Below are 25,685 nucleotides of genomic sequence, written 5' to 3' on the forward strand. Positions count from 1 at the left end.
TAACTGAGTTTCAGTTGAAGGCAATCATGAGCCATAAGCCAGAACAGACAGGTAGGAAGATGTGCAACCAATGGGGAACTTGGCTTTAGGTCTTAGCTCACATATTAGCTACCTGTGTAATCTCTGACAAATCGTCCAACCCACCTGAGCCTCAGTGTCCTTATCTGTAAAAATAAGGCACTGTGATATGTGATTTCTGAAGATCTTTGCTGCTCCAATGCCATGAATGATTTTGCTAATCTGTAGATTGAGAGACTGACAAGAAATGCTAGAATGTGGGTTTAAAACTATGTTTGCTTAGCTTCCCTTGTAATTTTGCATTCCTTAAAACCATTGCTTATTTCACCGAGAGTCCGTCTTGTCTCCCTGTGTTGCAGTCTAGCATGTGCATTGCTATGGGACCAGGAGAGGATATGGTCAACAGCACGCAGATTATAGGACGGATCATATATCAGAGAGCGAAGGTCAGCCACAGGCCCCACTTCTTTCAACTTCATTTAATCTTGTTCTTTAAAATCCACCGACAGTGTTCATGACAAAGTCAGTAATGGTAAGAGGCAGCAAGGGCTCGCGCTGGCCCTGGAGTCTGCTGGCACCAGCCTGCTAGGAAGGCTGCTCCCCAAAGGACACAGGAACCTCTCTCTGACTGCTCGTCTGACCTTTTTTTTTTAATTTAATTTAATTTTATTAGGTTGTTAGTCACCATACAGTACATCATTAGTTTTTGATGTAGTGATCCATGATTCACTGTTTGCGTATAACACCCAGTGGTCCATGCAGAACGTGACCTCTTTAATACCCATCACTGGGCTAACCCATCCCCCCAACCCCCTCCCCTCTAGAACCCTCAGTTTGTTTCTCAGAGGCCATAGTCTCTCATGGTTCATCTCCCCCTCCAATTTCCCCCCCTTCATTCTTCCCTTCCTCTCCTAATGTCCTCCATGCTATTCCTTATGTTCCACAAATAAGTGAAACCATATGATATTGACTTTCTCTCCTTGACTCATTTCACTTAGCATAATCTCCTCCAGTCCCATCCATGTTGCTGTAAAAGATGGGTATTCATCCTTTCTGATGGCTGAGTAATATTCCATTGTGTATATGGACCACATCTTCTTTATCCATTCATCTGTTGAAGGGCATCTCGGCTCTTTCCACAGTTTCGCTATTGCGGACATTGCTGCTGTGAACATTGGGGTGGATATGGCCCTTCTTTTCACTGCATCTGTGTCTTTGGGGTAAATACCCAGTAGTGCAATTGCTGGGTCATAGGGTAGCTCTATTTTTAAATTTTTGAGGAACCTCCACACTATTTTCCAAAGTGGCTGTACCAACTTGCATTCCCACCAACAGTGTAAGAGGGTTCCCCTTTCTCCACAACCTCTCCAACATGTGTTGTTTCTTGCCCTGTCCATTTTTGCCATTCTAACTGGTGTAAGGTGGTATCTCAGTGTGGTTTTGATTTGAATTTCCCTGATGGCTATACGAAGTCCTTGTAAAACCAAGGAAACAGGGAAACATTCTGTTTCAGCCCGAGTGCTTGCTTCAGACTGCGGTGATAAATAGTGTAAGGATTTCAGTGAACATGGCGTCAGGTATGATCAGACTGATCCAGATTCTCTTGGCCTTTGCTGCCCAGTTGCCTGACTGTTCTTTTTTTTTTTTTTTTAAAGCTTTTATTTATTTATTTGTCAGAGAGAGAGCACAAGCAGGGGGAGAAGCAGGCTCCCCCCTGAGCAAGGAGCCTGATGCTGGACTCGATCCCAGGACCCTGGGATCATGACCTAAGCCGAAGGCAGCGGCTTAACTGACTGAGCCACCCAGGCTCCCCATGCCTGACTGTTATTAACGTCTTCAGTGACAAGGCCAGACTGAGCAACACAGCTCCCCACGCCTGCAATTTGAATTCAAATTAGTTCCTAGTCTTAAATATATCCCAATTGTCCATCTTATATTTTCTTTTCTTCTCTTCTTGAGACATTTTTTGAGGAGGAGCAAATCGGGTCTGTAGTAAGATGATTATGAGTTGCTCTATGCTTCTCCCTCTGCGAAATTGTATCTTCCATTTTGCCCGTGTTTTGTGTCCACTCCTCTGGAGACAGATTTCTGATTGAAAAGACCAAGGATGACCTCAAGCTGAGATCTCTTCCATAGTTCGATCTCTTCCTTTGTGTGGCTAACTCATACCTTTGTTGCATGTGTGTGAGTCTGTGCATGTGTTTCAGTAAATATTTTGCTCCATGGGTTCTGAAATGTTTCAGGAGCAATTAAGGAAGAACAAAAGCACCTTTAAAAACATTAGACACCAGCCAGCCTACCTGCAGCAGTTTCTTTTTAATTACTGTGGTATTATCAGTGGATGGTTCTAGATTAACAGATTCTATTTAGGGTGTGCACCCGTGACACGGTTTGGTGTCAGAAATTTTGTTACTGTTCTGGGCCTGAGAGTCAGAGGGATTTGTCCCACATTCTGGATTCTCTTTGACTCGCTCCTTATCGGGGAGGCAGCTGGTGTTACTGAGAGCTCACCCCGAGAGCCCCCATGTGGCTGTCAAATCGGGGATGGGGGGACCATCAGGTGTCAGGCAAAGGGGCGTGCGCTGAGGTAGGATTGGCCCACCATGGGCGGTACAGATCAGTACAAGCCAATGTTTCCAAACAAGCTGACTCACATTTGCCACGAGATGGAAAAAGCATCAGTTCACCCTACAGGGGATAAAAAAGAACCTCAAAAGGTGGATGGGGGGGAGTGGGGAGTCTTTCCAGCCATGCTTTGGCGCCAGCCCTGTCAGAGGACTCGCGACTTCTGAGGGAGAACCCCCGAGGTTATGCTCTCATTCTGGCAAAAACAATCATTGGGCTCGCCTCCTCCTCATCTTAAATTTTCTTGAGGGAGGCTTTTTGTGCCACAGCCTCTATCACTAGAATGTCCTGTTTGTGGGGAGAGCGGACACAGGTCAAGGTCTCAGGGCCTCCCTGCGTCTGGAAGCCACTGGGGTTGGCAGAGAGCGTCACGTGGGTAGTGGCCCTTTCTAAGCAGCCAGCAAAACAAAACTTGGTGGGCACATGCTTTTCCAAATTGGTACTTACTGGGCACAGTGGTACTCTTCATTTTAGCTCTTTTGCTGCTTTTTTTTTTTCTTTTATTATGTTATGTTAATCCCCATACATTACATCATTAGTTTTTGATGTAGTGTTCCATGATTCATTGTTTGTGTATAACACCCAGTGCTCCATGCAGAACGTGCCCTCTTTAATAACCCATCACCAGGCTAACCCATCTCCCCTCCCCCCTCCCCTCTAGAACCCTCAGTTTGTTTCTCAGAGTCCATCGTCTCTCATGGTTCATCTCCCCCTCTGATTTCCCCCCCTTCATTCTTCCCCTCCTGCTATCTTCTTCTTTATTATTATTTTTTTTAACATATAATGTATTACTTGTTTCAGGGGTACAGGTCTGTGATTCAACAGTCTTGCACACTTCACAGAGCTCACCATAGCGCATACCCTCCCCAATGTCTATCACCCAACCACCCCATCCCTCCCACCCCAACCCCCACTCCAGCAACCCTCAGTTTATTTCCTGAGATTAAGAATTCCTCATATCAGTGAGGTCATATGATACATATCTTTCTCTGATGACTTATTTTGCTCAGCATAACACCCTCCAGTTCCATCCACGTCGTTGCAAATGGCAAGCTTTCATTCCTTTTGATGGCTGCATAATATTCCATTGTATATATATGTATATATATATGTATATATATGTGTATATATGTGTATATATATGTATATGTATATGTGTATATATGTGTATATGTATATATATATGTGATATATATATATATATACCACATCTTTATCCATTCATCTGTCGATGGACATCTTGGCTCTTTCCATAGTTTGGCTATTGTGGACATTGCTGCTATAAACATCGGGGTGCACGTACCCCTTCGGATCCCTACATTTGTATTTTTGGGGTAAATACCCAGTAGTGCAATTGCTGGGTTTTGCTTCTAACATTAAGTGTGTATGGGTTTTCTAGGAACTGTATGCCTCCGCCTCCCAGGAGGTCACTGGACCACTGGCCGCAGCTCATCAGTGGGTGAATATGACGGATGTCACCGTCCAGCTCAACTCCACACACACGGTAAGTATCACTGAGTCACGCTGATGATGCCACAAGGGTGAAGCTCTGGGCTGATCTCATGGCTTACTTGAAGTTTAACGTCTGTTTCTTGTTTGTGTTTACTTTGTGTTCTTCTCCCCTTTAGGCAAAAACGTGTAAACCAGCACTGGGCTACAGTTTTGCGGCTGGGACAATCGACGGATTTGGGAACCTCAATTTTACGCAGGGTGAGGTTCTGTCTGATGAAATCTGGTTCCAGGTTCTGAAGGGTCAAATGGTCTCCGTACATTTATGATTTTTTACTATTATCTTTAGATTGGGGGGGGGTGTGCTTACCAGGTGTGTACATGACAGCCAGAATTCCCAGTGATGTGTGTCTTCTGGAACTTAGCTTCCACTGATTCAAAAAGAATCAGAGACAACTTCCCTTTGCATTTCAGTCTCAGTCTACAGATGGACGTTTTTTTTTTTTTTTTTTTTAAAGATTTTATTTATTCATTTGAGACACAGAGATAGAGAGCGAGCGAGCATGAGCAGGGAGAGAGGCAGAGGGAGAAGCAGGCTTCCCGCTGAGCCAGGAGCCTGATGTGAGGCTCGATCCCAGGACCCTGGGATCATGACCTGAGCCGAAGGCAGACGCTTAACCATCTGAGCCACCCAGGCGCCCCAGATGGACGTTTTTTAATGGGTCTGGCGTGCTAGGGTGGAGTTGGGAGGAGTACAGAGCGGGATTGTCATTGTACCTTCAACAATAGGAGTTTGCTCTGTCATCTGCTAATGAATGCCTCTTTCTCTGGTTCCTTTACTGAAGCCCAAAGTCCTCAGGGCAGAGGCCTTCAGGAGCCCAAACATGGGCTGCGAAGTCCTCTTCCACAAATTTGTAACTGATGATTGTAGGCTTCATCCTGATCATCTCTGTAATAACATGCACTGTAAGTAGAGAAAGTGGAAAAATGGACGAGTCTCACCTGTAGGAAACATGTTGGCTTCTTTCATTCTTGCTTTTTATATACGTGTATTTTGGAACCATTCATTGACAAATTAATGAATACAGTTGCAGTTTGAGACATTCGGCTCATCTTTCCTGGTAATATTTCATCCAGGGTGGTCTAATTTCCTGGAACAATAATTTTTAACAGCTTTATTGAGATATAATTCACATACCATATGATGTATCCATTTAAAGTGTACAATTCAGTGGTTTTTAGTGTTTGCCAATATAGGTAACCATCCCCACAGTCAATTTTAGAGCATTTTCAACACATCAGAAAGCAACCCTATACTCTTTAGCTATCACAACCCCTATCCCTCATCTCCCCCAGACCTAAGCAACCCCTGATCTTTCTGTCTCTATATTTTCCTATTCTGGACGTTTCCTGTAAATGGAATCATCAAATATGTGGCATTTTGGGTTGGTCTTTCACTTAGCATCATGTTTTCGAGGTTCATCTGTGTCGTACCATTTATCAGTACTTTGTTCCATTCTGTGGCTAAACCCTTTGACCCGGGTACAAATCCCATCTTTCCTGCACCCTAGCCCCTGACAACAATCATGTTACTCTCATGTCTATGATTTTGGCTTTTATAGATTCCACATAGAAATGAGAGCCTCCAGTATTTGTCTTTCTCCATCTGATAATTTTACTGTTCCTTTCCAATTTCAATGCCTTTTATTTCATTTTCTTGCCTAATTGCTCTGGCTATGACTTTTTTGAAATTGGGGTTGGGGGTTGCTGACGGGTTAGACATGAAGACACACTACCATTCATCAGAAGTCCTACTGAATAGGGATACAGTTTTCTTCCGAGAGAAATGGTTACATTTTCTACCAGAGAAATGGGCAGAGGCCTCTTTCCCTAGAACATGGCTGGTGAGATGTTACTCTCTGGGAAGGCCCCCCAGTCTCTGCAAACATGCCCACACAGGCCCAACCTGCTGTGTTCCTTTGCAGGGAGTAGAATCTTACTAATATGGTGGAAAGGGCTTGAGACAGGCACACCCTTCACCCCACAAACACCTTATACTAAAAGGGGAAGGGGAGAAAGCACAAAGAGTTTAAGATATTCGAGTCCAGGTTTTTCAAATATGAAGCATTTTTAACCAATCCATTCTTAAATTTTTAAATTCTTGACATTATAGAACTGGAATTTATTAACACCTACTCTTACATTTCTTATTGACAAACAAATAAAATTCCTGAGCCAAAAACCCAAAGCAAAACTAAAAACAGGGAAAAGCTTGTAAAACTAAATATGGATCGCAACATTAACGGCTGAACAGAGAATGTTGGTTTTTAAATTCTAAGCGGAAGAGAAGTTGTATACTACATTGAAATAGGAGTGGTGAGAGTGGACATTCTTATCTTGCTCCTAATCTGAGTGGGAAAACTTTCAACCTCTCACTGTTAAGTGTGGGTTTGTCATATATGACCTTTCTTATATGATGTACATTCCTTCTGCACCCAATATGTCCAGTTTTTAGCATGAAAGGATGTTCAATTTTGTCAAGTGCTTTTTCTGCATCTACAGAGTTGATCAGATGATTTTTATCTTTCACTCTATTAATAGGGTGTGTCATATTTATTTATTTACATATTTTGAACTACCCAGAAACAAATCTTACTTGACCATGGTGTGTGATCCTCTTAATCTGTTGTTAAATTCAGTTTGCTAGTATTTTGTTCAGGATTTTTGCTTCTATATTCCTCAGGGATATCACCCTAAAATTTTCTTTTTTTGTAATGTCCTTATCTGGTTTTGGTATCAGGGTAATGCTGACCTTGCAAAACGAGTTGTGGAGTAGTCCCTCCTATTCAATTTTTGGAAGGAGTTTGAGAAGGATTGGCACTAGTTTTTCTTTAAGTGTTTTGTTGAATTCACTAGTAAAACCATCTGGTCCTGGGCTTTTCTTTGTTCAGAGGCTTTTGATTAGTGGTTCAATCTCCTTATTCATTTGCCTGCTCAAATTTTCTATTTTTTCATGATTTAGTGGTTTGTATGGTGGTGGTTTGTATGTTTCTAAGAATTTATACATTTCTTCTAGGTTTTCCAATTTGGTGGTGTAAAATTGCTCATGGTCGTCTCTTATGATCCTTTGTATTTCTGTGGTAGCAGATGTGGTGTCTTGTCGTTCACTTCTGCTTTTCTTTGAGTCTTCTCTCTTTTTTCCTTAGTCTAACTAAAGGTTTGTCAATTTTATTTATCTTTTTAAAAAACCAGCTCTTAGTTTTATTATTAGTCTTTCCTGTTGTTTTTCTGGTCTCTGTTTTATTTATTTCTGCTCTGATCTTTGTTGTTTCCTTCCTTTTGTTAACTTTGGGTTTTGTTTGTTTTTCTTTTTCTAGTTCCTTGAGGTGTAAAGTTAGGTTGTTTATTTGTTATCTTTCTTTTTTCTCTTCTTTTATAAAAAAGATGTATTTATTTATTTTAGAGAGAGAGTGCAAGCATGGGGGAGGAGCAGGAGAGGGAGAGAAAGAATCTCAAGCAGACTCCTCACTGAGTCTGGAGCCTGACGTGGGGCTCGACCTCACGAGCCTGAGATCACAACTTGAGCCAAAACCAAGAGTTAGATGCTTACCTGACTGCGCTGCCCAGGTGCCCCTCTGTTTTTCTTAATGTAAGGATTTATCATTATAAATTTGTCCTCTCAGAACTTCTTTTGCTGGATCCATAAGTTTAGATATGCTGTGTTTCTAATTTTATTTGTTTTGAGATATTTGTTATTTCCATTTTGATTTCTTCTTTGACCCACTAGTTGTTCAGTAGTGTGTTGTTTAACCTCCACATATTGGTGAATTTTCTAGTTGTCCTCCTATTATTGATTTCTAGTTTCCTCAGAAAAAATAGCTGGTATGATTTCAGTCTTCTAAGTTTGCTGAGGCTTGTTTTGTTACCAATCATATGACCTCCCCTGGAGAGTGTTGTGTGCACTCGAGAAGAATATATATTCTGCTGCTGTTGGATGAAATGTTCTGGTCTAAGGTGTGGTTCAAGTCCAACATTTCATTGTTGATTTTCTGTCAGGATGATCTGTCTATTGTTGAAAGTGGGGTAAAAATTCCCTACTATTATTGTATTGTCCGTTTCTCCCTTCATATCTGTTAATCTTTGTTGTATATATATAATCAGGTGCTCCAATATTGAGTGCATAAATATTTACAATTGTCATCTCATCTTGATGAATTGACCTCTTTATCATTATATAATGACCTTCTTTGTCTCTTGTTACAGTTTTTTATTTAAAGTCTGTTTTGTCGGATGTAAGTATTCTTCTGCTCACTTTTGGTTTCCATTTGTATGGAATATATTTATCCAACCCTTCACTTTAAGCCTATGTGTATTCTTAAAGCTGAAGTGAACTCTTGTAGGCTGTATATGGTTGGGTCATTTTTCCCCCCCATTCAATCACTCTATACCTTTTGTATGGAGAATTTAAGCCATTTCCTTTTAAAGTAATTATTTAAAAGTTAGTACTTACTATGCCATCTTATTGTTTTCTGGTTGTTTTGTAGTTCCCTTGTTCCTTTCTTCTTCTCTTTCTGTCTTCCTTTATGATTTGATGATTTTCAGTGGTAGTATGCTTTGATTCCTTTATGTTTTGCATATGTACTATAGGTATTTGCTTTTTGGTTACCATGGAGGTTTATATAAAACATTCTATAGTTATAACAGTCTATTTTAAGCTGATAATTTAACTTTAATTGCATACAAAAACTACCCTTTTATCTCCTCTTCCCATATCTTATGTTTTTGATGTCATAATTTGTATTTTTTTATATTCTGTATCCATTAACAGATTATTGTAGCTTTAGTTATTTTTAATACTTTTGTCTTTTAACCTTCATACTTGAGTTCAGTGATTTATATACTGCCATTATAATATTAGACTATTCTTAATTTAATTATCTACTTACCTTTACCAGTGAGTTTTATACTTTCATATCTTTTATGTACTAATAGTATCCTTGTATTTTAGTTTGAAGAACTCCCTTCAGCATTTTCTGTTCCATAATTCATGTAGGCTTTCTTCACTGTTTTTTATTTTTATTTTCCTCCTCTGATTGGATAATTTCAAATGACTTGTCTTTAAATTGACAGATTATTTCTTCTGCTTGATCAGATCGACGGTTGGTACATTCTACTGCATTGTCATTTCATTCACTGTATTCTTCAGCTCCAGAATTTCTATTTTTTTTTAATGATTTTGTCTTTCTGTTGAACTTCTCATTTTGTTAATATGTTATTTTCCTTATTTTGTTGTGTAACTGTGTTCTCTTGTAGTTGTTGAGCTTTCTTAAAAAAATTATTTCGAGGGGCGCCTTGGTGGCTCAGTCAGTTAAGCATCTGCCTTTGGCTCGGGTCATGATCTCAGGGTCCTGGGAACAAGCCCTGTGTCAGGTTCCCTGCTCAGTGAGGAGTCTGCCTCTCCCTCTGCCTCTGCCCCTTCCCCCTGCACATGTGCAGACTCTCTCTCTCTCTCAAATAAAGAAATAAAATCTTTAAAAAATTATTTTGTATTATTTGTATGACAAGTCATAGATCTCCATTTCTTTGGGATCCATTGTTGGATAATTATTGTGTTCCATTGGTGGTGTCATGCTTCCTTGATTTTTGTTGTTTCTTAGAGACTTGAATTTTGTCTGTGTATTTGATAGAGCAGTCACCTCTTTTAGACTTTGCAGACTGGTTGTCATAGGGGGAGACCTTTACCCATGGGTGTGTGCAGGGACATTGGGTGGGTGAGCTGTGGCAGTTCCAGATCCAGGGCAGGCCAAGTGGCATAGTCTCCATGTAGCTCTGTCAGCTTAGGTCAGCACTGGTGAAGACTGCATGGGTCCTCAAATGCCAAGGCTGTGGGTGTCTGCAGCTGCCATCGGTGCTCTTGGCATCTCCAGGCTGCTGCTGAAATCCTCCTGATCTCTTTCCCCACTGGGGGATGTCATGGCCCAGAAGCTCTCTCTTGGGGCTAGGTTTGGCTTACCGGGGCCCTCACAGTAGTGGGTGGCACCGATGGCTGATGCACGAATGCCCATGGGTCAGTGACAGATCTGAGATCTGGAGCAGAGGTGCTCATAGAGCAGGGGCAGCTCCAGGGTCCAGGGCACTGGCTCTCCAGTTGTAGTAGTGACTCTGTGCCTGAGTTGTGCGTACATGTGGAGCAACCATGGAGCTGGGGATTGGAGCACATGTGCTTGCTGAGGATAGTGGCTCTGGGGTCCAGGATAGCCAGCAGTGGTGGTGGCTCCAGTGCCTGAGATTTGAGTACATGCCGAGCAGCTGCAGATCCAGGGTCTGGAGCATAGGCACACGTGTTGCTGCCATGACGTTGGGTTCTGAAACATGGGTGTGGATGGAGCAGATGGAGCTCTGGGGTCAGGGGCACACTTGGGGGTGGAGGCTGACAAACCTGGTCCCAGGGTGATACAGTAGCATCTTCTTATGGATGAGGAGCAGCAAAATCTCATCCCCTGGGGGGGGGGGCAGTCCATGGTGGTGATGGCCATTGGTGACCTCATTCATGAAAACTGCTGGTGTCCTCTGTGGAGCAGGCTGCTGGTATCTGTGCCAGTGAAGACTACAGGGTTTTCTGCTGTGAAAACCACAGGAAGTCTGTCATGGGGGCTCTTGAGTGGCAGGGGCCACTGGGGTCCTCCATGGAGCAGACAACTGGGCACTGTGATGGCACCTGCCATATGGCTGATATCGAGAGTCTGCACTTTTTTTTTGTTCCTCTCTGTTTCAGCTAAGTTAATCCTTCTGGTGATCCTTTCTGTGTGATTATTCCGTATTTTGCTCCATAGGTTCTTAATTGGACTCTTGAGCCCTCCTGGGAGTATTTTCATTTGCGAGTAACTAATTGTGGTTTTCTGTGGGGTGACAAAGGCTGATATTTTCTACTTTTCCTTCTTGCTATGTCACCATCCTCTTTTTTCTTAATATGCGCATTAAAGCTATAAATTTCTCTCTAAGTGCTTCTTTCACTGCATCCCATAAGTTTTGGTATACAGTGTCTTCATTTGCATTTATCTGAAAGCATTTTCATATTTCCTTTTAATTTCTTCCTTGACCACTATCTATTTATGATCGTGTTGCTTAATTTCCACATATTTGTGAGTTTCCCAAATTTTCTTCTGTTATTTATTCCTAATTTCATTACTTTGTGGCTGGAAAACATACTTTATATGATTTATACCCTTTAACATTTATTGGGGTTTATTTCATGGCCAGCAGAGAAGAGTGTCGTTATGTTCTTGTTGCATTGGGGGAGGTGTGTGCAGGTACCTGTTACATCCACTTGGCTTCTTGTGTTGCTCACGTTTTCTCTTGTTCATCTTCTGACTAGTTGTCTTAGTGCAAGTGGGTTATTCATGCTCCACCTGTTACTATTGAGTATCTCTTTCTGTTTTGGTTCCTGTAGCTTGGTGCTCTGTTGCTAGGTCCATATATGTTTATAATTGTTATATTTCCCTAATGGATTATAGATTCTAAGTTCATAGGTTTCAGAGTTAACATAACTTTTCCCCAGATTGTGGTATTTAGGTGTGATTTTGTGTAGATAATTAAGTGGGGAGTTAAGAGAGGCTTTTTCTGTGGACCCCAAGCCAAATAATCAGTACTTCAAGTTGGAGTTCTCATTTTTAGTTTTTAAAATGGGGAAAAAAGTGATTTCATTCATAGATCTACAGTTAATTATATTGTATTATTTTTATTTGCAATGTGGATGAGGAAGAGCAATAGAAACAAAACTTTAAGGATGTTGAACAAGATATATTCTTTTAGTCTATCAGCCACAATGGGGATCTAACTAAATAATGATTCCTATTTTAGGATGCAAAGGAAATTTTACCTCTTCTATTATTCAGACTGTTTGGAATTATTGGGCAACAACCTTAATAAAATCTTTGCAATAAAGGCATTGTTGTACATTTGTCAAAGTGATGGCATTTTTCAGAGGGTTGGAATCAAATTAATCCTAACGTTCCTAAATAGGGACAACAGTAGGGGATCCATCTTGGGACAGTCTTCGGGATCAAATCCTGGGCAAGCCATCTGCAGAAATCAAAGAGTGTCATAAACCAAAGCCAATCCTTCTTCATACTGGAGAGGTAATGCATTTTGACTATCATGGTAAAATTAGTATATCGTTATTTTAAAACTTAAGAATTGTCAGAGACAAATGATAGATCTTTGTTGACATGGGAATTTCTTATTCAAATATTCCCACATCAAATTTTTAATATTAAAAATATGTATGTTAAGAATCTAACTCTAAGGAATAAGGGGTATGATTATTAAATATTGTGGCTTAGAATTTATGATAAATAACTGCAACAATGAAAACAGTGGAAAAGGAAGAATTCAATCAACATCTATCTTATGCAGGATTCATTTATGTTGACTCCAGGACAGGAGTTCACATACAACTCTGCACAAAAAAGCATCCTAGGGTCATATAAAAAGGGATATGTTCACGTCTCAATTTTCTCACGACTCAGACAACACGATTAACTAAAGCAATATTCTTTTAATACTCCTTTGGACCATGGATTTTCACATTCTAAATGTCAAAAGTTTGTGCCAGTGTTCATAATATAAATTATTGATGTAGAAAACATTTTTGAATAGAGTTTTTCCCCCTAATATTCAATTAAAATTCTTCAGGAAGAAGAAAGAGGAAAGGAAAGAACAGAGAGAATCTGACTATGGGGAAGGATAGATTGTCTTGGAGAAAACTTGGAAAGTAAGGCAAGACTTGGTAACTGCAAATTTAAAGTGCTATGAGAGTAAAAAGAGAAATCATTAAGTTAAGCTGTTCCAAATGTAGAATTACTTATCTATCTTGCTAAGTGCTCCAAGAGAACCCTTGGTTACCTGTTACACATTGTGATTCTAGGATGCCAGATCCACCAAAAATTTCACTGATGAGAAAGGAAGTGCAGGTTAATGGGGCATTGGCATCTGAGATCCTTGTGCTGTGACCAGATAGAATATTTTATACTACCTCATTCATTAGAAAGAAAATCTGTGATAGTAGGATAAAGCACCAAACCCAGCTGGAAACATTGTAAATCCTTTAATAAAGGAACTTTTCTGAGCATCATCTGTCTCTTGGCCATAGAAAGAACAATATCCCTAACACAGGTTTCATGTTTTGGGTTCTTAGTTGACAAAACCTCATCCCTGGCACCCAGATATTGTTGATGTTCAGATTATCACGATTGGGTCCTTGGCCATAACTGCCATCCCTGGGGAGTTGACGTAAGTTCTTCTTTGTTATTTTGTAGTTAAAAATGTAATCATTGTGTATGTGTTTCTGTTGGAATAACTTCTTCTCATGGGTGATGATTCTGAACTGACTTCTTTGTATCTCACTCTGCCATTTTGGCAACACTGACAAATATTCCAACCCTCTTTTGGTGGGCTTCTGAAGAGTAAATCTTTTGATGTGTATTGCTAGTGGGTAAATTGTAGCAAACATAAACATTTGAAAAACTTATTCCAAATGTAAATGATGTTGTGCATTATTATGTCAGTAGAAAGAGTTGAAATATTATCAAAATACAGATCCTTGAAACAGTTGAAGTATTAGAAGCAGGAAAGATTGTTTGAAATCTGCTCCTTATGCAGTCTTCCCTATCTTACTAAGTAGCAATTTTATATCTTTCCAGTTGTTCAGGCCCTAAACCTTGGAGTCATCCCTGAATTCTCTCTTTTCAATTTCCCCCACTGAAAGTGAATTTGCAGCAAATTCTGCACATTCCACCCAGCACTTTCTATCACTCCCTCCCTGGTCTAAGCCACCATGAGCTCTCCCCTAGATTACTGCCATAACCTCCTGTCTCACTTGCTTACTTTCTCCCTTACTCCTCTGTAGTCTTTTCTCAACACTGCAGCCAGAGGAATCCCTTTAAAAGCTAAGTTAAATTAAGTCAGGGTCCAAATCCGTCCAATGGCTTCCCATCTCATTCCAGGTAAATTCTTAAACCCTTACAACATCCTACAAGGGCCCTGTGAGATTTTTTCCCTCTGCAATCTCTCTGATCTGATTTGATACCCCTCTCCCCCGACTCACCCCTGCTTCCGCCACCTTGGCTTCATTGCATTTCTCAGACCAGCAAGCCTGCTCCTGTCTTAAAGCTTATGAACTTAAGGTTCCTTCTGCCTAAACACTTACCCTCCTTTTATCCCCACAGCTGACTCTTTTATTCCTTCAGTTCTCTGCTCTGATCATCTGTGAGATGATCTCTCACAGAGATGCCCCATTGTGCTGATGCTATATGATGCTGCCCTCACCACCACCACCACCACCACCACCATCACCACTGCCGCCGCCGCCATATTCCCACAGCATCAGCACTGGCCTCATCATCACAAGAACAACCACCATCACCTGTCATCCTTACCCTGTGTTATATTCCTCATAGCACCTACTGTCATCTCACTTCTTTTATTTGCTTGTTAACATCTTCCCTCTCTGGAATGTAAGCATCCTGTTGAATCCTTAGCATTTAGAAGTGGGCCTCTTCTGTAGTAGGTGCTGTGTTGTATTGAAGGATTCGATGAAGGAGCAAAATGATAAATTCTTTCTAGGTAGGAGCAGTGCACTCGCTACTTGCCTCAGTTCTTACTGACATAGAATACGAACAGTATATTTTTGCTGAATCAATGAATGGAAAATGATTGTAGTCTCAGCCAGTGATATTCATTGATGCCTTTTCCCCTCCTACAAGTTGTTTTCAGTTTAGGATTTTTTTTCAAGATAGGACAGTTAGGGACAAAAAGCTCAAGTGTGGCTTTACATTGCCACAAAGCTCCTGTGAACCTTACCGTGTTGTGTTATGAGCCAGGATCACATTTGTCTCTCGCTACAAGTTCTTCCGTAGTCTTTGCATATATTCTGAGTAGGAAAACCCTTAGATACTTCTGTTTTCTTGACTCAGGACCATGTCTGGACGAAGACTTCGAGAGGCAGTTCAAACAGTAAGTTAAAAATGAAATAAAATGTTTATGCATTTATATTTGGTGAAAAGAATTCCCTATTCCTATGATCTGATACCTTTTAAGTTAATCTTTGCTGAGATGACTAGAGTTTTACAGTTCTTGAAAGTAATGTCTAGAGCTTTATTATACCACTAAATATTAGTGGTATAAGAACAAGCTTAAAAATTATAAGGAACCTAAAAAAAAAATTATAAGGAACCTAGAATCAGGTTTAAATAATGTATTGCTATTTATATATTAATGATTTAAAAATTGATAATGTTTTTATGGATTAAATAACAAATAACCCTAAGTACCTTAATGAAGTCCTGTCTAAATAAAATCTAACACATGTTAGGAGTTTTGTATTTTATCTGTATTTATTTATATTCAGGAAGCATTGCAAATGGTTCTAGAATGACATGATCAACAGAGGTCTTATTACTTGGAGTTGGAAATAACCACTATGGTTAGTTAGAATCCTCCTATTATACTTTTTAGGAAATGGATAAAATATCTGTATTTTAGTTATAAGAAGATTCTATATCTGCAAATGTAATCACTAAAATGTTCACAGATCCATTGACTTGCCCAACTGTAGTGTAGTTATGGCTCTAACTTTTCCTCAAGGACTATGAACATCGTGCTTCTGCATTCCCAGGCAGTTTTGATCATTATGAATGATGTTAGGAGGGACACCCTCTACTATTGACTCACATCTATGATTGTATGTTAAGTATAACTGGGTCAATAATATACATTATGATGGAGAGTAATTTTATTGGGCTCTACCTTTCCCCCACTAGGAATTTGCAACCAATGGGATGCAGAATATGACCATTGTTATTTCGGGTCTGTGCAATGTGTATACACATTACATTACCACCTTTGAAGAATACCAGGTAAAGTAAAAAGTTCTCGGCCTTTAAATGAACTATCCCCTCATCAAGACTGTTGTGTCAAATGCAGGTTTTCTTTCTAGACTTCCTTACTGGTGGTTTTGAGAGATGATTTTGTTTTGGGACAGAGGAGAGAATGAGAATAAGCCAGAGGTTGTATTTGGGAGTTCTAGGTTTGCCCTTTCCAAGTTCAAGTCAGAATTCTGGTCTCACTGATGACTACTTTTTCTGAAATAAATTATTTTGTCAAGAGTACTGGTCATAAGCCTGGGCAGGGGCATACAATCTTCCTAACTCTGTCCATGGTGCTTCTGGCACCTGAAGCTTCTGTAGACCCCGGGGAAAACTCCCACTGATAGCTACTATTTATTTATTTATTGAAGATTTTTAAAAAATTATTTATTCATGAGAGAGAGAGAGAGGCAGAGGGAGAAACAGCCTCCCTGAAGAGCAGGGAGCCCGATGCGGGACTTGATCCGAGGACCCCGGGATCATGACTTGAGCTGAAGGCAGATGCCCCACCGACTGAGCCACCCAGGCGCCCCGTAGCTACTATTTATTGAATGTACTAGCTCAGCACTTTGCAAATGTTATCTTCAGTCATCTTCATAACAAGCCCTGGAGTAGGGTTTTATTATATCCATGACATAAATTAAGAAACAAAGTCTCCGATAATTTAGGGGAGGTAATGTTTCTTTGTTTGCAAATAGTGCAGACAGTAGCTCAAGTACTTTTTAACAGTAGTAGTTTAAAACACAGGAACAGTCTGGATACCCACAGTTCATGTTTGCTGATATATCTGCTGGCATATCTTGGCAGTCCACACAGAGGCATACAATCTACTTTTTGACAAATGTCCAGTGATGCCAACAGTGGGATCTGCCCTGCTGTCCTCTGTTGACTTTCCTGGAAGTCCCTGTCTTCTAGGGAATTCTGTCAAATAATGATTCTTAATTGGGGCAAACTTGGATGGGAATACTTTTCACTTATCCATGTTTTCATTTCTCTGTAACTGTTTTGTAGAATTTCCTTCAATTAGAAATGTAGGTAACAAACAACAATAATATTAGCAGTACCTCTGACTTTGTCACCAATAGGAACCACAGATACTTTTTATATCACAAAGAGTTATTGCAGATTTAGAATGAAGGGGGGGAATCAGAGGGGGAGAAGAACCATGAGAAACTATGGACTCTGAGAAACAAACTGAGGGTTCTAGAGGGGAGGGGGTGGGGGGATGGGTTAGCCTGGTGATGGGTATTAAGGAGGGCACATTCTGCATGGAGCACTGGGTGTTATACGCAAACAATGAATCATGGAACACTACATCAAAAACTAATGATGTAATGTATGGTGACTAACATAACATAATAAAAAAAAAGAGTTATTGCAGATTTGGAAATAACTTCACTCTCATCAGTCTTTTAAAATCACAGTAGTTATTAGATCTGCTTACTTGTTATTCAGTAAAGAACACAAACATTACTCATTGTTCAATAAAGAAGAACAAACATTATCCTATCACAAAAATGGTTTATTTTTGTTTGATTAAATATATTTCAGTCTAATTGGTTTTCTTTGTCAACAATGTATTTATACGTTTAGAAACATTTACTCTGAGAGGGGTCCATAGACCTCAGCAGGCTGCCATAGGAGTCCAGGGCACAAATAAGGTTAGGAACCCCTACAGCTTCTCTCAGGGACATGCTTCTGCAAGGATTAATACTAATTAATTTATTTACTAATTCATTCAACAGACATGTGTTGAGACAGATACTGTACGAGCCACTATCTGGGCATAACAATAAGTAAAAATCTGCCCCTACCCTCAAGACTACTAGGGTTTATGATCTAGTGAAAGGCAGAGAAGAGCAGGTAATCACATTGCTGTAAAAGGGATTCATAAGGTAATAGGAAAACAAAGAGAAAGTGCACTAGTCTGTATTGGGTATTTGAGAATGGAGACTGGCAGATTTTCTGAAAGATGTAACCTCTGTCTGAGTTCTTGAGAATGACTAGGGCTAGTTAGGGAAAGAAAAGTTAGGGAAGTATCCCATATTGAGGAAGCTATCCATGCAAAGGTCTGGGGGTGCTGAGTTAGTACGTTTGAGGGGCCATAATTAGTTGAGGGTAGTGAGACAGGGGCTAGTTGGTAAGGTTGTAGTTGGTGGAGCATCTTTTATGCTATGCCACAGAGCTTTACCTCAATAAGGAATGTTTTGGAAAATGGCAGTAGAATTCCAAAGAAGGAGTGTTCTGATCAAATTTTGATTTAGGAAGGTCTCTAGGATGACAGTGTAGAAAAATAAATTGGAAGAGCAGGTGTGGGGGCAGAGAACTGATTAGGAAGTTGTAGTTATGATCTGGGTGAGAGCCAAGGGTTTGGCCACAGTAAGATCAGGAAAGACAGAGGAAAATGAAATAATTCAAGAGATTCCAAGTAATGGTAGCTTGGAGACTTCCAGGATGTAGGATGAGGGAGAGGGAGGAGTCTAAGATGGCAGAAGGGTGGCATTCCCTGGGATGAAGAACGTTGCAGGGAGAGCGGGTCTCTTTGGAGTGACGAGTTCCACTTTAGATTTGATGAGTCTGAGATTCTTGTGGAACAACAGGAAGCTTGCAGTTCAGCTAAAGGAGATGTATCTTGTTCTATTTTATAGCATGTGATGGTTAAATGTCCTTCTCCAGACAGCACCATCACCCCCCCGCCTCAATTTCTCCAGGAGTTACTGAGACTCTCATTTTCCCTCATTTTTTCTTCTCTTGCTATGTTTCTTGAGGGCCAATGTTTCTATCACAAGTACTTAAGATAGACTTAAGCTTAGGAGCTATTCCCCTCTCTCAGATTAGATGGACTGACAGTCCAAATGGCGTAAACCAAGAGAACCCACTGCCTTTAGCAAGGAGTTAATGGGATCCATTTACTTTAGCTGGTAAATGAAAATGCCCACTGCCCTTTGTTATGATTAATTTTGAATTATGTGAGGTGTTCAACATCACATCCCTCCCCTAAGATGTGGCACCTCTGTACCACATGGAGATGGATGGAGATCTATAGAATGGTATAAAACCCAGCCCTGTCCCTCCTGCAGGCTCAGCGGTACGAGGCGGCATCTACAATTTATGGACCACACACTCTGTCTGCTTACATCCAGCTCTTCAGAGGTCTTGCGAAGGCCATTGCTACGGTAATCGAAACTCGTAGGCATGTGTGTCTCAGGGGTGGGGAGATGCAGAGAGAAGCAAAAGAAAATGTTAGCTTTAAATGTCCAGTTTCTTTCAAAACCTTTATATTTAAAAAGTTTGTATCTATGAAGTATCTCTAAGAAATAAAACCATTAGTAAATTCAGATGCAGTTAACATCTCTTGGTGGTGACAAGTTAGTTCACATATATGATCTCATATTAGCCTCATGATCATCATGTGAAAGTATGGAGGTATCATTTTTTCCCCATTTTTCAGATGAACAAAGTGGTTCAGAGAAGTAAGTCATCAGGCTTACTCCAAGTCTCTCCAATCACTTCATGAGTTGAGCGGGTCATTCCTTCTGAGATGCCCATTTCCCATATTGTAGCATCTCTGAAATGGGGATGCATCTTCCAATCAGAGGAATTTTATGATTATAATTAGTAGCATGTTTTTACTTTCTTGGTGGCTCAAAAATAATAGCAGTTGCTATAATCACTAGAGGTTTAGATGTGATGAAGTACAACTTTGGAACGTGTACACATTGCATCAATCTAGAATACGTGCACCTCAACAAGTTGACTTAGAAGAACTCCACTTGTGGCCTCTTTCTTTGGGGGTGCGGATATTAATGAAGGTGACTCTGGCCTCAGCAGATGAGCCAATAAGCAGGATAAAAGACTTAAAATCATCAGCAGATCTTTATATAATACCATATAAGCCCCAATAAAGGCTGGGACACAATTACCGCCTAGCACAGACAACAAAGCCCTTTCAGAGAAAGAGCTTGGTTATATCGAGTGGAAGCAAACGATACAGCTGCTTCTGTGGGTCAAAACAGTTGAATATTGGCAATTCCATATGCCTCCGCCTAACTGCTGACCGTATGAAGTTTCACTACAGGGTATCTACTGAGGATGTATTTAAATTGCTCGATGATTGTTTTTATCATTGCATTCCTCTCACTTTTAGATCTGATCCTTTTTTCCTTTCCCAAAGTAGAACTGCTTTAATTTTCATCATAAAAGCTGTAACTAGTTATAGAATATTCAGATTATACAGAAAATTATAAACCTATAGCCCATCCCAAGAGATGGCCGTTGTTTTCACTTACATTATGACTGTACATGTACGGTTCCTCCGAGGCAAATAGTCTTCAAGCTTTATCATGATATGTAGGGAGAAAGTGTGATTCATTTTGTAGAAATTTGTGTCACAGCCAGGGTTATGGTTCTGTAGCTAAGATTAGCTATGTGATCTCGGAAAAAAACACTGAGTATCTCCCAGCTTATGTTCCCATTTGTGAAAGGGGAACGCCAGCAAATAGGTGTTACGGCCTTTGAAAAAGATGACATTATTAAAGTGAGGATCAGTGTCCATTATGAAGGACCACTTAAAATTCGAGATTAGCACTGTGATGACACTATTAAAGGTGACAAATATTGTGGAAAACATAGATTAAACCAGTCAGGGCATACGCTGACCTTAACTTCTAAGTTAAAAGTATATTATATTTTTGTGCTCGCTTCGGCAGCACATAGACTAAAAAAAGTATATTTTTTAATTAGCACAGAGAAGGATCTAGGGGGGAAAAAGCTTGGTATTGACTCTGGGTGAGAGAGGCTCGACACTTTTTAAGAAAGAGTAATCACATTGTCATCGTACGAAGGCTTGCCATGTGTTAGGGCTCCTATCCAAAGTCACACAGTTGAAAAACGTCTGTCCCAGAACCTAAGTTGTATCATGTCTACACTCTGATCCCTGGACTGCATGGTCCGGGGAAGCGAAAGTGTTGTCTGTGACCCAAACTTTCCTCTAGTGACAAAAGTTTAAATTGTGGACGTCTAGACTCATATTTTAGCAAAGTTGTCCCACATTTTGTTAAAATTCTTAGCTCTTGGAGAGAGGCTCTGTGTGTGTGTGTGTGTGTGTGTGTGTGTGTGTGTGTGTGTGTGTGTGTGTTTCCTTTAATGAAGGCATTTCTGGGAGGTGGGGGCCTGGGGAAAGGGGCTTTGACTCTACATTGTGTGGTCCATAAGCAAATGCTCTCTGTTCTAGGATACAGTAGCCAACCTGAGCAGAGGTCCAGAGCCTCCATTTTTCAAACAACTGATAGCCCCATTAATTCCTAATGTCGCGGATAAAGCACCAACAGGCAAAACTTTTGGGGATGTTCTGCAGCCTGCGAAACCTACATACAGAGTGGTAAGGCTCCCAAAGAGATATAGGAATACTCCAGAAGCCTGTATCTGTCTAATGTCAACACCTGCCTCTAATCATGCTCTACACCAGCTGTTAGCAGTGATGATTTTGACAATTGTTCTGAATTCTGCAGAGCCTCTGCAAATGTGGGAATGGGGAAATATTTATTTTTCAGGTGGTAATGATGTAAAATCAAATTTCTAAAATCCAAATTCTTCTTTTCTTCTTAAATGGATGGTCATGGAATCATTTGCTAGAGCTCAGAAAAGTCTCTTAAATCAAGGACAGGAAAAGCACGTAGCAATGAAGCCGGACTTGGACTACTACTATTTTATATTGATCTTGTGTCCTGCACCTTTGCTAGATCATTTATTAGTCCCAGTAGATTTGGGGCGGGGGATGTGGATTCCTTAGAAATTTCTACATACAGTATCATATCATCTGTGAATAAAAGCAAGCTTACTTATTCCTTTTTGGATTTCTTTTCTGGAGGCCTTTAATTTTTTTCCCTTAATGCACTGGCTGGAATCTCCAATACAATGTTGAAGACACGTTGTAAGACTGGGCATCCTTCTCTTGTTTCTAATCAGGTGGAAGAGTATTCTGTCGTTAAGTATGATGTTTCCTTGAGGATTTTTGTAGATGGCTTTAATCAAGTTGAGAAAGTTCCTTTGTATGCCAAGTTTTTTTTTTTTAAATGAAGAATGGGTGTTGGATTTGTTTCAAATGCTTTCATGTCTTCTGAGGCGATCGCGTAGGATTTTGTCTTTTATTCTATTAAGATAGTGTATCACATTAGTTGATTTTCAGATATTAAATAAATACCCTTTCTTAATGGTGTAGAATCTTTTTTATATGTTGTTGAATTTGGTTTGTTAATATTTTGCTGAAGTTTTATACTCATGTCCATGAGGGATATTTGCAGTCTTCTTTTCACATGTCAGGGTAACACTTGTCTCAAAGAATGAGTTAGCAAGTGTTTCCTCCTGTATTTTCTGGAAGTGCACGGAAAATACTGGCATTATTTCTTCTTTAAATATTCAATCAGATTTATCAGCAAAACCCCATGGACCTTGGCTTCTCCCTATGGCAAAATTTTTATTTACCACTCCAATTTCTTATTATAAGCCTCTTCAGATTTTGTTTTTTTTTTCTTGAGTTGATTATGTATCTCTCTTAGCATTTAGTTTGTGTTGAGGAATGTATCTTTCTAAAAATTGCATCCTCCTAGACATTTGCCTGTTTCATGTAAGTTGCCTATTTTGTTTGGCTAAAGTTCATAATATGTTCTTACAATCCTTTTAATTTCTATAGCGTCAACAATGATGGCCCTTTTTTCTTCCTGATTTTGATAATTTGTGTCTTCAGAGAGCTAGCTTTTAGCTTCCTTGATTTTATCTATTGTTTTTCTATTTCAATTTTGATTTTTTGTTTTGATTTTTGCTCTGGTGTTTTATATTCTTCCTTCTGACTGCTTAGATTTTATTTTGCTCTTCTCATTTTTTAAGGTAGAAGTTTAGGTTCTTTTTATGTTTTAGTGTAACTTCTTATTCCTCCGTTAATTTTTTTTTTTTACTATATATATTGTTGATTATTTTCCTAGTAGTTGTTTTAGGGACTTGAAAAGGAAAAAGAATTCTGATTCTCCTCTCCACCCTTTCAGTACTTCTGACAGCAGCTGTGTGGATGTTTTCCCCACACCAAGCAATTCTCCAGTTCTCTGCAGACATCAACTTGGTGTCCTATAATTCAGTTCAATTCTGACACTATCTCTTTGGGGTTGGCATTTACTTCACAGGTTAAGGGCTCAGTCACACAAGATTGTACCCCTCCACTCCCACCCCCTCACACGCTTCAGATACCAATGGTGAATCTAAGTTGTTACCTCTGCTTCTGACTGATTGGCTACAAATTGGAGATTCCCATGAGCCCCTCCTCGGGTTAAATAACTTGCTGGAACAGGCTCACAGAACTCAGGAAACCAGTTTACTTACTAGGTTATCAATTTATTATACACGGATTACAACTCAGGAACAGCCTGCTGGTGGTATGGGGGAAGGAGGGCCAAGCTTCCATGACCTCTCCAGGAAGGCCACCCTCCCAACATCTCCATGCATTCACCCATCAAGAAGCTCTCTGAACCCCACACTTTAGGGACTTTTATTCAGGCTTCATGATAGAGGCACAGTTGATTAAATCATTGGCTTTTGATGATTAACTCAACCCTCAGTCTCTTTCCCCTCCCTGGAGATCAGGGGATTGGACTTGATAATTCCAACCCTCTAATCACAAGACTGATTCCCCTGGCAAGTAACCCTCACCCCCACGTTACCCAGAAACCCTCAGCCACTGGTCATCTCATTAACATACAAAAAAGACACACTACTTCTGGGATTCCAAGGGTTTTAGGAGCTGTGTACCACGAAATGGGGACAGAGACTACATATATATATATATATATGTCTTATTATGTCATAGGGCTATAATATGCATCTCAACTAATTGCACCCTACTTCAATATAATACTAATAATTCCAAAAAATATAAAAAGATTGCTATAATAGATCTGTTTTTCCTTTCCCATCCTTTGTGATATTGTCACATATATCGCATCTCTATATAAATGCAATAATACATTGTTATAATTAATTGTCTTATCCAATCTCATACCTTCTAAAGAGATTAAGAGAAGATATGGAAAAGTATATTCATAGAATATTTTAAACCAAGCCTACATATTTACCATTCCGGTGCTCTTTATTGTTTCTTAGGAATCTGAACTATTATTACCACGTACCCTCATTTCCTTTCAGCATGAAGAACTTCCTTAGTATTTTTGGTAGGACAGCTCTGCTAACAACAAATTCCCTCAGGCTTTATTTAGCACAATGGCTTTATTTTTCCTTTATCTTTGAAGAATAGTTTTGCTACATTCTTGGTTGAGAAGTGTGTTATCCTGTCAACACTTTCTTCACTCTCTAATGAGAAGTCAATTGCCTATCTATTGGAGTTACCCTGTAAGTAATGCATCATTTTCCTCATACTGCTTTCAAGATTTTCTATTTGTCTCCGTCTGCCACCAGTTTGCTACAATGTATCTAAATGCGAAGCACTCTGGGATTATCCTATTTGGGATTTGTTGAGTTCCTTGGGTGGGCAAGGTAATGTTTATCAAGTTTGGAAAGTTTTCATCCTTTATTTCTACCAAAAGATTTTTCATTTGTTTGTTTCTCTCTTTCCTCAAATTCTGGGACTTCTGGTTTGTGAATGATGGTGTGTACTTGATGTCCCGCTTGTTTCTGAGGTTCTAGCAATTTTTCTTCAGTTTTTTCCTGTCCGTTCTTCATATTAAATAATTTATATTGATAAATTCTAGTTCACTTATCTTTTCTTCTGTCATCTCATATTTGCTATTAAGCTCTTCTAGTGAATTTCTCGTGTCAGTTGTGATTTTCGGCTCTAGAACATCCAATCCATTTTTAACAAACTTACTTCTCTTCACTGAGGTTCTCTATATGTTAAGTCATTATCATCAGACTTTTCTTTAATTCTTTAAATGTGATTGTATTCGTTCTTAGAACATCTTTACAACCACTGCTTTGAAGTCCTTGTTTATTAACTACAACATCTGGGAACACAGAACGGCAGTTTTTTTTAAATTTATTTTCTTAAAAATTTTTAAATTTGTTTTTGTTTTTTTAATCTTATTTTATTTTATTATGTTAGTCACCATACAACACATCATTAGTTTTTGATGTAGTGTTCCGTGATTCATTCAGAATGGCAGTTTTGATTGGGCTTTTTTCCCTTAGTATGAGTGATATTTTCATGTACACACATCCCATGATTTTTTTATTGAATACTGGATGTGTTTTGATACATTGTGGTAATTCTGGATTCTAGCCTCACCTCCCCACCCCAAAGTTGTTTTTGTTTGTTTGTTGGCTCACTGAAAACTAGACTGGACCAAATCAGTACAGTCTGTCTCTCTTGCAATGTGTGGCTATTGGGTCTGCCCCGTTTTTTTTTTTTTGTCCTTGATTTTAAGTCTGGCTCTCAAGGTGTTGCCCCTGTGGTTATATAACTTAATGTCAAGCCAAATATTGATCAGAGTGTGTGCTTAGATGCTTCAGGGAGTAAGAATTTCCGTCTCTGCTGATACGTTCTTTTCCTGGCTTCAGGTGGTTCTCTTCCCTGCATGCAGAGTTGAGGGGAACCTTCTACAGATCTCCAGAGTTCTCTCTCTGTATGTAGCTCTCTCTCTGGTACGCTCTTCTATTACTCTACCTCGT

At 39.8% G+C, this 25,685-nt stretch overlaps 1 protein-coding gene across 4 annotated transcripts in view; it reads left to right on the forward strand.

Annotated features, from left to right (window-relative positions):
- The window catches only part of ASAH2 (N-acylsphingosine amidohydrolase 2), a 95,071-nt gene that overhangs the window by 57,915 nt on the left and 11,471 nt on the right, over window positions 1–25,685 (forward strand). For 3 of the 4 annotated variants that reach the window (XM_032430388.1, XM_032430387.1, XM_032430389.1), the window contains 9 exons: window positions 378–464; window positions 4,043–4,147; window positions 4,272–4,353; window positions 12,115–12,230; window positions 13,289–13,383; window positions 15,066–15,105; window positions 15,912–16,007; window positions 19,097–19,192; window positions 21,250–21,396. In XM_032430388.1, coding sequence (XP_032286279.1) covers window positions 378–464; window positions 4,043–4,147; window positions 4,272–4,353; window positions 12,115–12,230; window positions 13,289–13,383; window positions 15,066–15,105; window positions 15,912–16,007; window positions 19,097–19,192; window positions 21,250–21,396 — 864 coding nt within the window. The remainder of the gene's footprint in view (window positions 1–377; window positions 465–4,042; window positions 4,148–4,271; window positions 4,354–12,114; window positions 12,231–13,288; window positions 13,384–15,065; window positions 15,106–15,911; window positions 16,008–19,096; window positions 19,193–21,249; window positions 21,397–25,685) is intronic. The other variant, XM_032430390.1, reaches the window with a different exon arrangement.

This window comes from Phoca vitulina, unplaced genomic scaffold, assembly GCF_004348235.1.
Source record: "Phoca vitulina isolate PV1807 unplaced genomic scaffold, GSC_HSeal_1.0 scaffold43, whole genome shotgun sequence".
Taxonomy (NCBI): domain Eukaryota; kingdom Metazoa; phylum Chordata; class Mammalia; order Carnivora; family Phocidae; genus Phoca; species Phoca vitulina.